The 14489-nt window shown below is 40.5% G+C and overlaps 1 protein-coding gene across 1 annotated transcript; it reads left to right on the top strand.

Moving 5' to 3' along the window:
* Positions 1–1608: 1608 nt before the first annotated feature.
* Positions 1609–13830, top strand: LOC104319030 (solute carrier family 2, facilitated glucose transporter member 11). Its single transcript, XM_009920597.2, has 12 exons — positions 1609–1727; positions 3281–3379; positions 3935–4095; positions 4717–4841; positions 6343–6472; positions 6615–6763; positions 7363–7550; positions 8614–8724; positions 8801–8902; positions 10016–10091; positions 11022–11149; positions 11479–13830. Exons 1-12 carry the CDS (start codon positions 1704–1706, stop codon positions 11683–11685), a joined length of 1500 nt encoding a protein of 499 aa, XP_009918899.1. The 5' UTR covers positions 1609–1703; the 3' UTR covers positions 11686–13830.
* Positions 13831–14489: the final 659 nt, after the last annotated feature.

A 14489-nucleotide genomic window follows, 5' to 3' on the forward strand; every position in this document is an offset into this window, starting at 1 on the left:
GACTTGACAAAACACAAGAGGTAAACTTCTAGGATAAAATCCTCCTAAAATTGCTGATAGTTGAAATAGTACCATGCTATACAGTCATGTGCAGGTCAGAATCACTAGAAATCCCCCCAAATGTAGGAGAAATTTCACTGTGAGCTGGTGGTATTTGCTGCTCTTTGAGCTTCTCAGTAATTATTTTCAAGGTATGTAGCAATCCTTATGACATATCCCCCCCCTTTTGATACAATTTAAGAAAAATTATGTAATAAAAAGGAATCATTAACATTTTGAAACCATAAATAGTCAATAGATATGCAACTTGCATTTTTGTACAACCAAAATATTACAATTGTTCGTGTTCAAGAGAAAATACTTACAAAAATGCCGAATCATTCTAAATGCTACTGCAAGCCAGAATAAACAGCATTTGCTATGCAGTTGTATAGGCAATAGTTGGAATTACACACGTAACCAAGGTTTTATTATTAACATGTATTTTTTTCTCATTTCTTTAGACTCACAGTATTTGCAGTAAACCCTTCTGTAAATAATTGCATTCTGTGTTTTATGAACTGAAAGTACAAGTCCTGAGGGTGATCTTGGGCATTTACTGAGGGCTTCAGTACAACTCCGTTTCCCCATCTGCCCCCACCCCAAGCCTTGGGGGTGGGGTAAAGTCCCCTGGCATGAGTAAGAGCAAGCAGAACACTTGAAAGAGAAAGCAGGAACAGCACAGAGCATCAACCACACACAAAAGTCCCAGGCAACCCTTTTTTTTCCAAGTGCTCTCTCTAGCAGAAGCCATTTAGAGCTCCAGTTTGAGCTTCACCTCACAAGACAGGAGCCTCTGGGAAGCAAAGGTGATTTTTCAATGGCTGCAACACTGATTTTGGAGTTGTTCTGTGTCAAAGCTGAAACCTGAGGCATTAAGATCCCGGTTGTCCCATCCTAACTCATTAGGGAATATTTACCTTCTTTGACTACTCTCATAAGTGGGTCTTAGTTACTGGCTGGTTTAAGTGCCTTCAGGACCAGATGCTCTATTCCAGAAGCCTCTGCCAGGGCACAATATCTCTTACTGCCTTTTCACCACACCTGGCTGACAAACATCCCCATAAACACCAGACAAGAAATACCCTTCCTCAGTATAGTCTAACTGGTGCATAAAGCAAGAACAGCAGAATTAGGCTTTGAAATTTGCCTATTTTTCATCTAATAAATTATATTTACTATACCAATGAATCTGAAAGAGAACACCACATACTTTACTTAATAATAAATAACAGTACCTAAACCTTGTACCAGCTGCTTTTTGCTTTGTGCAGATTATGGCAGATGTACTCATTGGTCTGTATCATAGAAGTAAAGTATTTTGCTGTTCCTGGAAAACTGTTTAGATTTTTTTGCCTGAACTGTTCTCCTTTCCTTTTCCAAAGCCCTTACTGCCCCCCAGGGTGCAAACTTCCTTTCCTTTGAAACTTTCCCCCTGTGGGCTGGACTAGGTGTAATTATTTCTTGAAATATTTAATCCAGCAGTGTTAACTTTGGCCAGTTGAAGTAAATATAAGTGAGTGAAGAGGAAATAATAGTAAAAATTTAACTCTGGTCCCTGAAGCCAAATGCCCACTGCCATACCAGCAGGCAGGAGACAGAGACACAGAAGCCTGTGATGACGAAGACACATCACACACTGGACAACCAGCCCCTAGACAGAGATGACTGGCTTCCTATCAGACCTGGTAAGTACTTGGTGGGGTATTTACATCTGTGACATTTTTGTATGCTACTAGTGTTTCAAAGAAAAAAAATCAGTATCTATGTCAGTAAAAACAACAAGGCTTCTATTCATGAAAAGTATCTCAGAAGTGGTTCTGCCCACAGTTTTGAGATACTATAGATGTTCGCACTTCATATGCTCTGCCATCCATCTTTGTCATGTTTTTATCAATACGTTAATGTTTCTTAAATGTTTTGATTTACTGGAAAATATTTACTTACCCTCAAACATAATTTGCTTTGCTTGACTGCTGAAAAAAGAGTTTTGTTAAATATATCACTAATTATTTAGTGCAAGAGATGGTAGGCAGAGGTTTTGAAAGGCAGGGAACAGGACTGGATGTTGGCAGCTGTGGCATCTTGACAGGGATGTTTGTGGGAGCCTGCAGCATTTACATCCTGGCTATGGCTAAGTCTTGAACCCTCACACATCAGTGAGGCACCTCCAATTAGGATAATATCTCGTGGAGAAAGAGCTCCCAGCTCCTGCCGAGCACACTTAACCGCTCGTCCAGGAAAGAGGAATATGTCAGGGCACCTCTGAAGGGCTGGCATTTTTTCATTCATTCATGGCATATTCACTATGTCCTGCGGCAAAGGCTGCAGTAGTGTAAACCTAAGTACCATGCTGGTTGTGTATTTTTGGATCTGTAACTGACTAGGAAAAAATCAAAGTGGGATGCCTGTTCTCAAAGCTCCCGAGACATTAAGATGAGCATGCTGCTTGAGGCAGGCAGGAAGGGCAAGAGTTGAGAACTGATGATGGTAATAAGAGCTAGAAAAGACATTTTCCTCCTACAGCACAGTTTGAGCAGAGCCAGTGCACAAGGAACATTCTGTCCCAAGACTTTTCCTTGCTGTTCCCACCTCTCCATCTAGGTAAAAAACCATGGGCTGCTACACTGACAGAAACCTGAGTGGAAAAACATGCTACAAGCAACATCAGTCTCTTTTTTTGCTGATTTCAAACTTCTTTTTTTTTTTTTTTAATTTTTAGCCACTGTGGGCAATTTCAGGAGGCTTTGCCACAAAACTTGAGTTGAGGCATCACTGGCCACTATTCAAGGGCCTGAAGAGTAGCTAGCACAGCAGCTGCTCTCTCAGATAAGATAGGAAAGGTCTGGGTACAGAAGGCCTGGTCACTACTGTGGGCACAGGTCTGAGCTGCAGATAGCCTGGCCACTGTCCAGATAGCAGAAAGGAAAGTAAGACCTCCCTCCTCAAAACCACTCTCACATGTATTAGTGTGGAATGACCTCCAGCTTTCTACTCTGTTGACTAATTATCAAGAAGGGTAGGGAAATGTTCTGGTTTCCATAGATAAAGGCTTCATTTCCTTGGGTTGGATGTAGGGAAATCACAAGAAGATGTACACCTCACACCAGGGCAAGCAGAGGGAACATGCCTATCTGCAAATCCCTTGAACAAATGAGACATTTCTGGAGAATGAAAGACACATTCCAAGACCAGCCTGATGTGGCTACAAGCTTAAGAAGATTTTGTTCTAACTCTGCAGGTACAGTATCGGGGGCTCTTTCAAATGATCCCTGTCCTGGGGATTGGTGGAACATTCCAAATTGGCTTTCAAGTTTCTACCATCACCTACACATCTCAGGTAGGCAAAGATGCACGTGGCACACTCATTAATGGTGGCACTGAGTCTACATTCCTGTTGAGGATGCTCCTTTCCAGCAGTCAGCAAGGGTTTAATCACAGTATTCTCCTCTCATGATTCTTTCCCATTACTATGCTATCATGTAAAGCAGAACATGCCAAAGTGTTGAAAATAGAAGAAAAGAGAGACCTGCAAGCTGTTGTTTATAGACTGTTCCTCAGAAGACACACACTAACTGGGGTGGCATCTGTCTTCCCTATAAACCTACAGCACATGTGCCTACTTCAGTGGTCTCATTTGACACTATTCTTCACTACAGGTCCATCCCGCAGTTTCTCAGATTTCAAAGACAAAAAAACAAGGAATGAACTCCTTTTAATGGCAAAATGAACACACCATACTCTGTTACACTGTGTCTGTTAGCTAATGCACACTTTTAGAGTCTATATGAAATAGTGACCTTAGCTGAAGCAACAAAATTATGTTCTAAATATAATAAAATGCATGCACTGGAATCACGGTTATTGTTAATGAAAATTGTTTTTTCCGTCTCAGCATGTTAAGGCTTTCATTAATGAAACCTGGCTGAAGCGATACGGCTACCCCATCCATCAGGATAACCTCTTGTTCCTATGGTCTATCGCTGTGTCCATCTTTGGTATAGGAGGTCTCTTGGGTTCTTCAGGAAGTAGATACCTGACTGTCAAGTACGGCAAGTATGTGTGTTTAAAGACAATTTGTCAATTGAATCTTAGCTTAAGGAAATGACAGTTGAGGTTTTAAATGTGAGACAGACTTTTAGGCTTAGTCATGGCTGTAATACAGCCAGCTTAGCAGTGGTGTCAACAGATTTTGCTGCTTCTTGCCCTTGTCCTGTGGCACAGGTTAATCAACTGTGCTGCCAGCCTGTCACGCCAGATGCAGTTACTCAGTTTGGGTTAGTCTCAGCAAGGAGGAAAGGCAGCCCCCTGGATGAAGACAGAATGGGTTTCTTGGAGGTGCTACTCAAAATATAGCAGCATTGAAATGCTCCTAAGTGCTACATCAATGTGTTTGATGATGGTTTTTCAAGTGAAGAAAAGCTTTAAGACTTTTCTCCACTACAAAACCCAGAAGTGTTCCCAAACTCCCAGGTCTAGCTGTGTGCCAAAGCACACTGTGAGTCCAGAGTATTCAGTGCCAACAGTCTGGAAGGGCTTATTTTGTCCTGGACCACATATGTATAATTTCACAAAACTAGCAAGACAATTTCACCCAAGACATCCTGCGTGCCAGGAGCTTAAGTGTCATTTTCCTTCTGATTTACAAAAATTCTTTTTACATTCTTGCACTTACAGAAAGAAATGTCTCCTGTGCAACAATCTGCTCATGATAGTGGCAGCATCCATCATGGGCTGCAGTAAAATAGCCCAGTCCTTTGAGATGATTCTAATTGGACGGTTCATGTGTGGAATAAGTGCAGGTAAGTGATTTCTCCCACAGGTCAGCAGGGTCTCCCAAAATTTTACATTTTTATTCAAAGTAAATAATAACCCTCCATTAAGATAATAAAATATTAAAGTCAGTGATCCCTTGTCAGAAGATCTTCTATAACACCCAGAAATAAAGAGCATAATTACTACTAATTTCAGTGGTACCAAATGAAATTCAGCCTTCCTAAGGGCATAAATATTCAGAGCTGTCAGGAATGTTTTGATACAATATGAAACAAGTGTTTTTTCTGATGGAAAAATATGTATAATATTATCTTAATTTTGGTTAGCAGTACCGGAAATTATATGGTGTATGGTTTAAAGCTAGTACTCTCATAAGGCTCCAGACAACCAGGCTGTTCAAGGCCATGGCCAATTAATTTTGACTCTGAACATATTTCAGGTATTGTTTCAAAGCAGTAAGTCCTTGAGGTTAGTACAAAGAGCTGGGCATAATCAAGCAAAATCACTCCTGGCAGGTAAACCATATGCAGTGAAAACATCCTGGGCTGGTATTAGTATGCCTTCTATTTGTCTCCTACACAAAAAGTTGCTTTTTCATTCAGTTTGTATGTTCACAGGATGCCTATTTTAACTTACTTCATTAGAAATTAATGTCTAATTTTCAAATAACCAGATTTTGTACGTTGCTTCTCTGACATACAGTTGTATTGAAGAACAACAGTTGTATTTTGAGAACTACCCACGCACTCACCCTGCTATGATCTAGAACCTGTATCATGCCTCATGCAAAGACCTAATTTTTATTAGAGAGATTGTATATCCCCATTGCTTTGCCATCACGTAAAGACAGGAGAAGAACATGTTGCTTTCAAAATAGATATAAGGGGCTGTGACTACCATATCAGGAAACGGCTCTTGTTACCAGACTAGTTTTCAGCATGTCTGAGTTATTAAGTACTTCACATATAGCTGGAAGCATCAACTCTGCCTGAAATCATCAAAATCATTGCTGGACAGTGGAAAAGAAATACTTGTGTCTCCCCCTAAATCATGTACAAATGAACATTGAATATAGCACTGTATATTTTAATCTGCTATGCATCTACCATACACAGCTCTTCTATAGCATTATGTCAGAAAAGGTTGAGATTATGTGGGTTAACTACAAGCGTATTAAATATTACTACAGGTGTTTAGTTATTCAGCACTTGCATACTCTGTGTTCTTTAAAATACGCTAAGGCTCATAAGAGATACTATGATGAGGATATTACCCACACCCAAAAGGGAAAACTGTAAATTTCTTAAGATCAGGAAACTGCACTATACAAAGAGGACCAAATACTTTTGTAGAAAGGGTTAGAAAACCTAGTACCAAAAAGTCTTCTATGTGGGTGGAGGTATGAGAAACAATTCGGTGCATAAGGCAGCTATATTCTGTAATGCTTAACTATTTACAGGCAATTTTATTTCCAATAGTTATGAATGTCTTCTTTCTTCTCTCCCATAATTCTCTCCTCACCTCAAGGTCTTTGTGTTCCTCTACACTATCAATACGTTGGAGAAATTTCCCCTAGGAAGTTACGTGGATTTGCAAACTCTACTTCATCTTTATTTTGGTCACTGGGAAAAGCCGTAGGGCAAATTTCAGGACAAAGGTATAATACGGTTTATTTCCCACCCACTTAATTTCTGGATCCCCTCTGTCTTTTTCTTCCTCTGCTTTTCCATCCATTCCTTTCTCTCCTCAAAACCAATGCAATGAACTTTCATTCTACACATATGTTTTATCCCCGCCAGGGAGCTGCTGGGCAGCCAGTCCCTGTGGCCCATGCTGATGGCCTCCTGTGGACTTCCAGCACTGGTCCAGCTGGTCACTCTGCCCTTCTTCCCTGAGTCCCCACCATATCTCCTCGTGCATAAAGGAGACCAGGAAGGCTGCAAAAAAGGTAACCAAGGGCTCCAGTTTTCTGTTCCCCACTTGACTTTCAATTGTTTTGTGAACCTTGCTGTCCCCGTATGGAGAGATTAAACAGGACAAAGTTTCTCCCTGCTCATTTCCAAGATGACTGTGAATACCTACTAAGTATATTTTTGTTGTAGTCCACACATAGAACATAAAAGTACTTCTCTCTATAGTTCTGTATTACAAAACCTTTCGCATTCAGCTGACACCACCTGAGCTGTCAGTCTAATGATAAATGGCTGTTTGCATTGCCAGGCTCGACAGGGCACCCCTTAGCTCTGGTTGTTGGCTATGTACCCTGCTCATGCCCTGGGAGAAGGAGGAAGGGAGAAAAGTGGACCCATGGGCAGGGAGGGAGTCATTGTGCACCCCACTAGGCCCCTCTGTCACAACAGATGCCCCTGTGCAGGAGGGGACGAGGGCTCTGGAACACCCTATAGGACATCTCTGCCTCATACCACAGCCACAGCCCATGCATGCTGTGCTGCCAGACATGTGCATTACCTACTCAACAAATTCCTTGGGCAACAACCAACAGAGACGAATTAACATGGCAGGTCTCGCTCTCCTTCTCCTCCACAGCCATAAGGCAGCTTTGGGGTGAAGGCCATCACCAAGCAGAGATTGATGACATCATGAAAGAGAAGGCAACAATGAAAAACACCAAGATCTTGAGTGTCCTGGAGCTAATGAAAGAACCAGCTTTCCGTTGGCAGCTGTACATGATAGCTATTCTGAGCGCCACAATTCAGCTATGTGGCATCAATGCAGTTGAGTGTATTTCCCCCTTAAAGTCTCAAAACACTTATTGACAACCTTAAAGGAGACATCATGGCTCCCAGAAGCTCCCTCCATTTTTCTCAGGCTTCTCAGGCCACAACTTGCTGTCTGCCAGCCCTCCTACAGGGCAGCAGCAGCCTGCAAAGCTTGGCCGGGTTCTTCATGTGATATCCCTCTGCCCAGGTCTTGGTCCTTGCTGGAGCTACCTTCCTCAGTAGTTAGGCTTATTTAACAGCCATGTTTGGAAGTCATTACAAGGCTCCAGAACCTACTGTTACAAATGAGCCCACCCTATCTTGGCAAAATCTGCAGTGTAGTTTTATGTTAGTCCTCCCTGCAACTGCTGCTATTTGCCCCCTGGTTCTTACCATCCTAAGATGCTGGGATGGCAGTATGCTCACTCTAACTTTAGAGCTAATCAACAAGCATGCTCACTGTTCTGGCAGCTTCCGCAGTTCTCCCCTTCTTCCTCACAGCAGCACTTTTCTGGGATCATTTTGAAGCCACAGCTTTGCAATTGCCAGCGTGATTCTTCTATGTCTATCATCACAATGCAGCAACATCTGTAAAGGAAATAACACAGTTTAACTGGAACCTTTATCATCTCAGCATATCTCCAAACAGTAGCAGAGATACTTGAAAAGAAAAGTTGCTTGTTTCACCCCCTCAAGACTCCATAACCCATGCTCTTCTTTCTTGAGAATATCCTACAATGATGTTTTTGGATGGGGTCCAGAAGAGAAAATAGACCTGACTGTTTCTGAAAGCACCTAAATCAGGACTTTGCAAACCTAATAACATTGCAGCAGCTGGAGGTTCTTTTATCCCAGCATTTTATCTTTTATCATATTAATTAATTAATTAATTATATTTTATAGTGGTTTTGTCTGCCAATAAAGTGAATACTACCAAGAGTGCAGAATTCTAGCTCACTCCAAAGCTGATCTGCATGCTCCTTGGTTAGCAGCTCCTATCCAGGGCAGTGTCATACAGGTATGGGTAAGAAATCAGTTGTTTTCCTCTCTTAATGTTTTATGGGTGTTTTTTTTCCAGATTTATTTTTATACTTTTGAAGTCCTCCAGGCAGCTGGCTTTGATGAAAAAATGATCTCCTATATGTCCCTCTCTGTTGGACTCTCTGAACTCATGGCTACTATAGTCTGTGTAAGTCACATTACTACAGGAATGGGTCACAATTTGCTCTTCTGGCACTGATACCGGTGTGATTTCTGTCCTTCAGAGCTCCATCATTGAGCGACTGGGCAGGAAAGTGCTCCTAAGAGGAGGCTATTGGATCATGGGTTCACTGCTAGCTGGTATCACTGTGACTATCTCCCTACAGGTAAGAAAAAAACTCTTCTCATGGAAGATTTCTCTATCTATTCTATTGATAACCTCTGCTCACAGGCAGGACCATGCTGCTGAGAAAGGAAAGGGAGGCTTACAAGTGCCAAAATAACTTCTGTGTTAACAGCTTACCCTCTTGGAGAGCAATATCCTAAAGGTCAAGTTTGTCTATACATAGGATTAAACTGCCTCTCAGCAAGTACTCTCTTGTACTCCTGCCTTCCTTTCAACATGATCCCATGAGCTCAGCAAGGAGCACATAAAACACTGGGAGACTAGCACTGAACTCTGATTTCATCAGATTGCAAGCACCAAACACTGGCCAGCGTAGATCGAAAGACAATCCTAGGAAAATGGCCTTTTCTATTCATGCAGTTTTTAACAAGTGACAACAAAAACCCAGACTCTTTGTGTCAGTTAATTTGAAAATTAACTTTGCTGCAGAAGATACTGGGAATGCACTTATCTGTTCACAGACTGGAGACGGTTCATCTCTGTAACACTGTGTCATTGCTGTAGCTTCTTCCGAAGCAAGTCTCCTGGGCTACCAGTATCCATCCAAGAGCTACTCTACAGACACTACTGTAAAATTAGCCTTGAAGCAAGGTGGCAGCAGACTTCTATTTTTGTTTCATTCATGAAGCATCTCAAACATAGGAGGGAGAAATCTTTTTTTCCTAAAGCATGGAGTCTTGTATCTTCTTGACTAAGATCTTGGAAAGTTCCTTTTCGGTACCAGTTATTGAACCTATCACTTAACAAAAGTGAAGAAAGATATGATTTGGCCTTCCCATATCTCTAACAACTAGGGGAAGCATCATGGGGTCAAGGAGAAAGGAGGACAGGGCAGAAAAGTACAATTCAGGCTTCCCTTTAATTGAAGGCTTCCAAGTTTGACAGCTGCTCTGCACTAGGAAACCTGCTTCTCTGCTCACCTAACAAAAACCTCGCTGCTCCATCCACAGGAAAAAGCACTCACATTTCTCTGCCAGTTCCCCCCACCCTGTATATTTTTTCTTGAGGTGACAGTGTTGGAAAACACACAGCATTTCTCACCTATGGTTATCAACAGATTTCACCCAGAAGTTCATTATGTTTTTTTTCCCAGGACTGGTATTTCTGGATGCCATACTGCAGCCTTTGTCTGATTATCTTGTTTGTAGTTGTCTTTGGAGTTGGGCCAGGTGAGGACTTCATTCAAAAAAAATAAAGGAATCAAGTCATGTGAGTTTATTAATATGGTTGGGAAAATACTGCATAATATTGCATAACATTTGGCATAAGTAATTTCATTTAACCTAATCTTGTAGTCATTTAAACTTTGTGGGTCCAATCATTGGCCAGAAACTTTAATGCCATGAGGTTTGGCTTTTGCTAACAAGAGGAAAGGAAGAAGGCAAAAAGTATTTGCTGGAAAAATACAGCAAAAATAGAACAAAAGCAGATGGGTAAAAGATTTTTTTAAAAATACTGAGAAAAAAAGAAAAAGAAAAGCAAGTGTTTTTTTAAATTCAGTGTTGTATAATGTTACATCTTATCCCACATAGACAGCAGTGCAGAAGACCTACTTTGGAGTAATTCTTTTCCTAGCATATAGTATCCGCTCATCTTTTTTTTTTTTTTTAAGCCTATTCATTTTTTAAATATTTGCCTTCCCATATGACAGGGCTGAATTATTTTCCTAACTCAAAGCTGTCAAAGTCCTGTGACTTCAAAACAGAACTGAAATGCCCAGGAAGTGAATCTGGGAAGATCACTCATTGGTGATCTAGCAGTATAATGCTGAATTCTTGTTAGTAATAATAATTGTTATTCCATCCTTACACAGCTTCTTTCATGAGATGTCAGACTTTCTCAAGTATTAACTGCTCAATTCTTGAATCTCCTCAATAAATGTATTTGAATAATTTGCCATTTTAATAAGCTGATGTCTAGCAGTTTATAAGATGCCACAAACATTTTCTTTTCTAAAAAACAGTGACATACTCAAGTCTTTTGAATGCCAGTCCATCACAGTAGCATCTATTTGCTGACGGTGTAATGGTAACACTCAATCCAAATGTCCAAACCAAACACATCAACAAGTAATAATTCTTATTCTTCTTTCCTTTCAGCTGGTGCCACAGTTTCCATTAGGACTGAAATTCTTAGGCTCTCATGCAGACCACCTGCCTTTGTGATCAGTTCAGTTCTCAACTGGCTGGGCGTCTTTGTGATTGGAATAACCTTCCCGTTCATTGTGGTGAGTGACTTTCCCTGGAACACTCCCCAGGGACACTAAGCTCAAGTTGGCCATGAGAGCAGGAAGAAGAGCAGCAGGAGATGACAATGCCATGTCAATTTAGAGTAGCCTTGGCACCTGCTCTCCCCAGTCCACTTTTACAGCTGAAGGGCCCTGATTTGCCAAAGATACTTATTCAGACTGAAGTATTTGTCAAAGGTCAAAATGCAAAGAACTCCTTACCAAATTCAAAGTACTTTGGGACCCAAATACAAAAACTGTGCCAAGAAAGTGACAAAAGAAGAGATATGCTCATCTTGCTCTCTTTCTCACTTTGTTCTTCCCTGCAGGAAAGACTCGAGCACTTCTGCTTCCTCATCTTTATGGGGGTACTTTTCACTTCAGGGATAATTATCCACCTGTTCCTTCCAGAAACAAAAGGGAAATCAATTGTGGAAATCACAGAAGAATTCAATAAGCTAAACTTTAAAAAGAAGCGTATTACAACAACTCCAAATCATGCCACAGAGGATTACACCTTCTGCACCAGGCTTTGACTGGCCATTAGGGAGAGTGAGCCTTTCTTAAAAGGAAGGAAAAAAAACATATTTGTAATTTTCTGACTAGCAAGTCAGTCCAAATGGACTGTCAGCTTTCATATCTGTCACTTACAAGGTTCCCATTTTGCCAAACCAGCACCTTTCTCAAGCACTCCACTCTGAACAACTTAGAAAAGGGATGATGGCTCATATTAATGGGATAGACTCATGTGAATCATGAGCATGTTGGCTTAACTTGCTGATGTGTAAATCTCTTCTTAACAGAGCAACTAATACACACTGAAACTACATGTAGAATTTATAAACACTCTGCTGACCACAGAGAAAGGAAGACCTGTGATGCTCTCTCTCTCTATGATTTCTGAGTGTGTTTTTACAACCCTGAAATGGGAATAGTGAAGTTCTTGGCTTGCTATCTCTGGCTAGTGTTCAATCCATAACAGATTAAAGAAAAAATTTAGTGGAATAGGAGAGTAATTCTTTGTTTCTCTAGACTCAACTGAGTAATCAAACCTTGCCAGGTTCCCATGCATAACTCCATGTTGTCCTTGTGTTGTATTTAGTCTGACAGACTTCAACCCTTTTGGACTGAAGTTTTCAATGTCAGCAGCCATCCTTGCTTTGACTTAAATTTAATTTTTTTGCTAAAAAATTCAGCCATTTGATTCTAAGCTCAGACTTGTTTATGAAAAAGTGTGGGGAGAAAGTTCCTATACAACTCTTCTCAAGGAATAGCGCCTTTCAGTGGCAATACAGCTAAAGGACTCATGGATAGAATCCAGTTGCTATAAAAAACACAAGCATCTAGAGTCATTTTAGATACTCCGTGCTATCTTGCCCATCACCGTCATCATCTCCAGTCTGTAGCTCCTATTCCAGGATCAGAGCTCCCACAGATATCTCATAGGCTGTGAATCCCATAGCAATTTAGCTGCTACTTTCCTTTGTGTGACTTTCAGCTACCTGGACCCAATTTACCCCAGAAGAACTGCCCCAGACTGGAACTCCTGGCCACAACAGAATACCTGTTGCTTTACAGTTTCTCTTAAAGACATCTGTACAGTACCTTGCTGTATGTACAGCAGACTGTCAGCAAAAGTTCAGTCACGTCCTCCAGCTCTTGGATACATGCAGGGCTCCTGCCTAGGGTGTATTTTTCTATCATGACTAAGAAGTGATCACATATACTCATATTTCAGGGATGTGCAATCAGTACAGACTCTTCAGTTATTGTTCACTGCAAGTGTACATGCTGATTGACAGCTGTAGAGATGAGTGTAAATATTTTATGCCGTGAATATTTTGTCAGACTCATACAGCTAGATAAGATTTACAGTAAAAGTGGGAAATGTAATTCTAACATAAGGAACTTCTAAGGCATTCATTTAAGCATTTCCAACAATAATTTATGGTTTAATTTACAGTCTCTCATAGGAGTTTTGCAAATTTTTACAAGCATGTAGTGTGCACAAAGAAACAAAGTGAGAGACTATGTTAAAACATATCATATGCAAGTTTTCTAACTTCCAGATTTAGTGTGATATACCATTCCCAATGATGTCTGTTGTAGGAATGGGTGCAATATAATGGGTACACTGATCTATAGTCAACATCTGTGCTTGAGTTCACATACTGCAGGCTTTCAAACTGTGAATGATCTTCAAGGCAATCTAATACCAAGTTCCTAATTCCTCTTCCTGCTATACATAGTTAAAGGTGAAAAGTGTTTGTGAGCCTTATGGGATAGCATGATCTTGTAAAGTACCACAGGGGTTAATTTCACCAGAAATTTTTTTAAAATATGCAAACTCATGGTTCTTTTCTTCTCTTTCGAAAGCATCTAATATTCTGCACGTTTCCCTCTATTAATGAGAGGCTCACACAGTCCTAGTAGCAAAGCAATACTATTAGGAAAAACACAAACAAAGCTAAGGCTCACAGTGGAGCATGCTATACAAATTAACATCCAAACTCTAGACTTGCACAGTAAAATAAGTGGTTTTATCTCTGATATTGCTTTGACCGGGATATACTTCAACTCAAAAAAGGTTATTCAAAATATTAATTCAGTTGTTCATCTTAACTACTGCTTATTTTTAATTGAAAATGTTAAACACAATAAAAATGTCAAATTGCCTTGTAATAAAACTTCTGGCCTCCACAAATGGTTCTTTCCCAACATCAGGATCTTCCTTAGGGACAGCTGACTAGAAAAAAAGGTTTTGGTGTGCATACCCTTACATGATTGGGGTTTTTCGTTATTCCTGTCTTTAGTATTGAGGGACACTTAAGACTTCTCACTAAAAGATAATCTACGAAACATGAAGTGTCATTAAAGTCAGAAAAGCTCAATAATTTTGTAGTGTTCCATAAACATAAAACATGATTAAAAACTACCAGTTATTTTGGAGACAACTACCAATATAGAAAGGAAACCTCAACTTTTTGCAAAACAGAATTCTCTTTTCCTAACCAGTCATTCTGAAAACATCCTTCATTCCATTACAACAATACCTGAAGTCTTTGGACACATAAGCAGAGTGGCATCGTGTAGCATTGCTGGAGTCACTCTCTAGTGAGCCACTTCTCTGATCTCAGTTATTCATTAGATGTTATTAGGAAAGCCTCCCCATAAGATCCTCACCAGGAAGCGAGCAGATGCCCTATGGAACATTAATGTGACAACAAAGTGGAACAGCTATTTGGAGCACAGGTCAACTTTTGCCTGTGCTCAGTGGAGCAAGAGCTGTATTCTGGTAACAGTCTGGTGAAGGCATGAAACAGCAAAAAGGTATGGTTCA

This window comes from Haliaeetus albicilla, chromosome 10 (genome assembly GCF_947461875.1).
Source record: "Haliaeetus albicilla chromosome 10, bHalAlb1.1, whole genome shotgun sequence".
Classification (NCBI taxonomy): Eukaryota; Metazoa; Chordata; class Aves; order Accipitriformes; family Accipitridae; genus Haliaeetus; species Haliaeetus albicilla.

Bases quoted from the DNA above. Each gene is read 5' to 3' on its own strand.
- LOC104319030 (XM_009920597.2), top strand. From the start codon at position 1,704: ATGACTGGCTTCCTATCAGACCTG. The intron at 3,380-3,934 runs GTAGGCAAAGAT...TTTCCGTCTCAG, and splicing joins CCATCACCTACACATCTCAG to CATGTTAAGGCTTTCATTAA. The intron at 7,551-8,613 runs GTTGAGTGTATT...TTTTTTTTCCAG, and splicing joins AGCTATGTGGCATCAATGCA to ATTTATTTTTATACTTTTGA.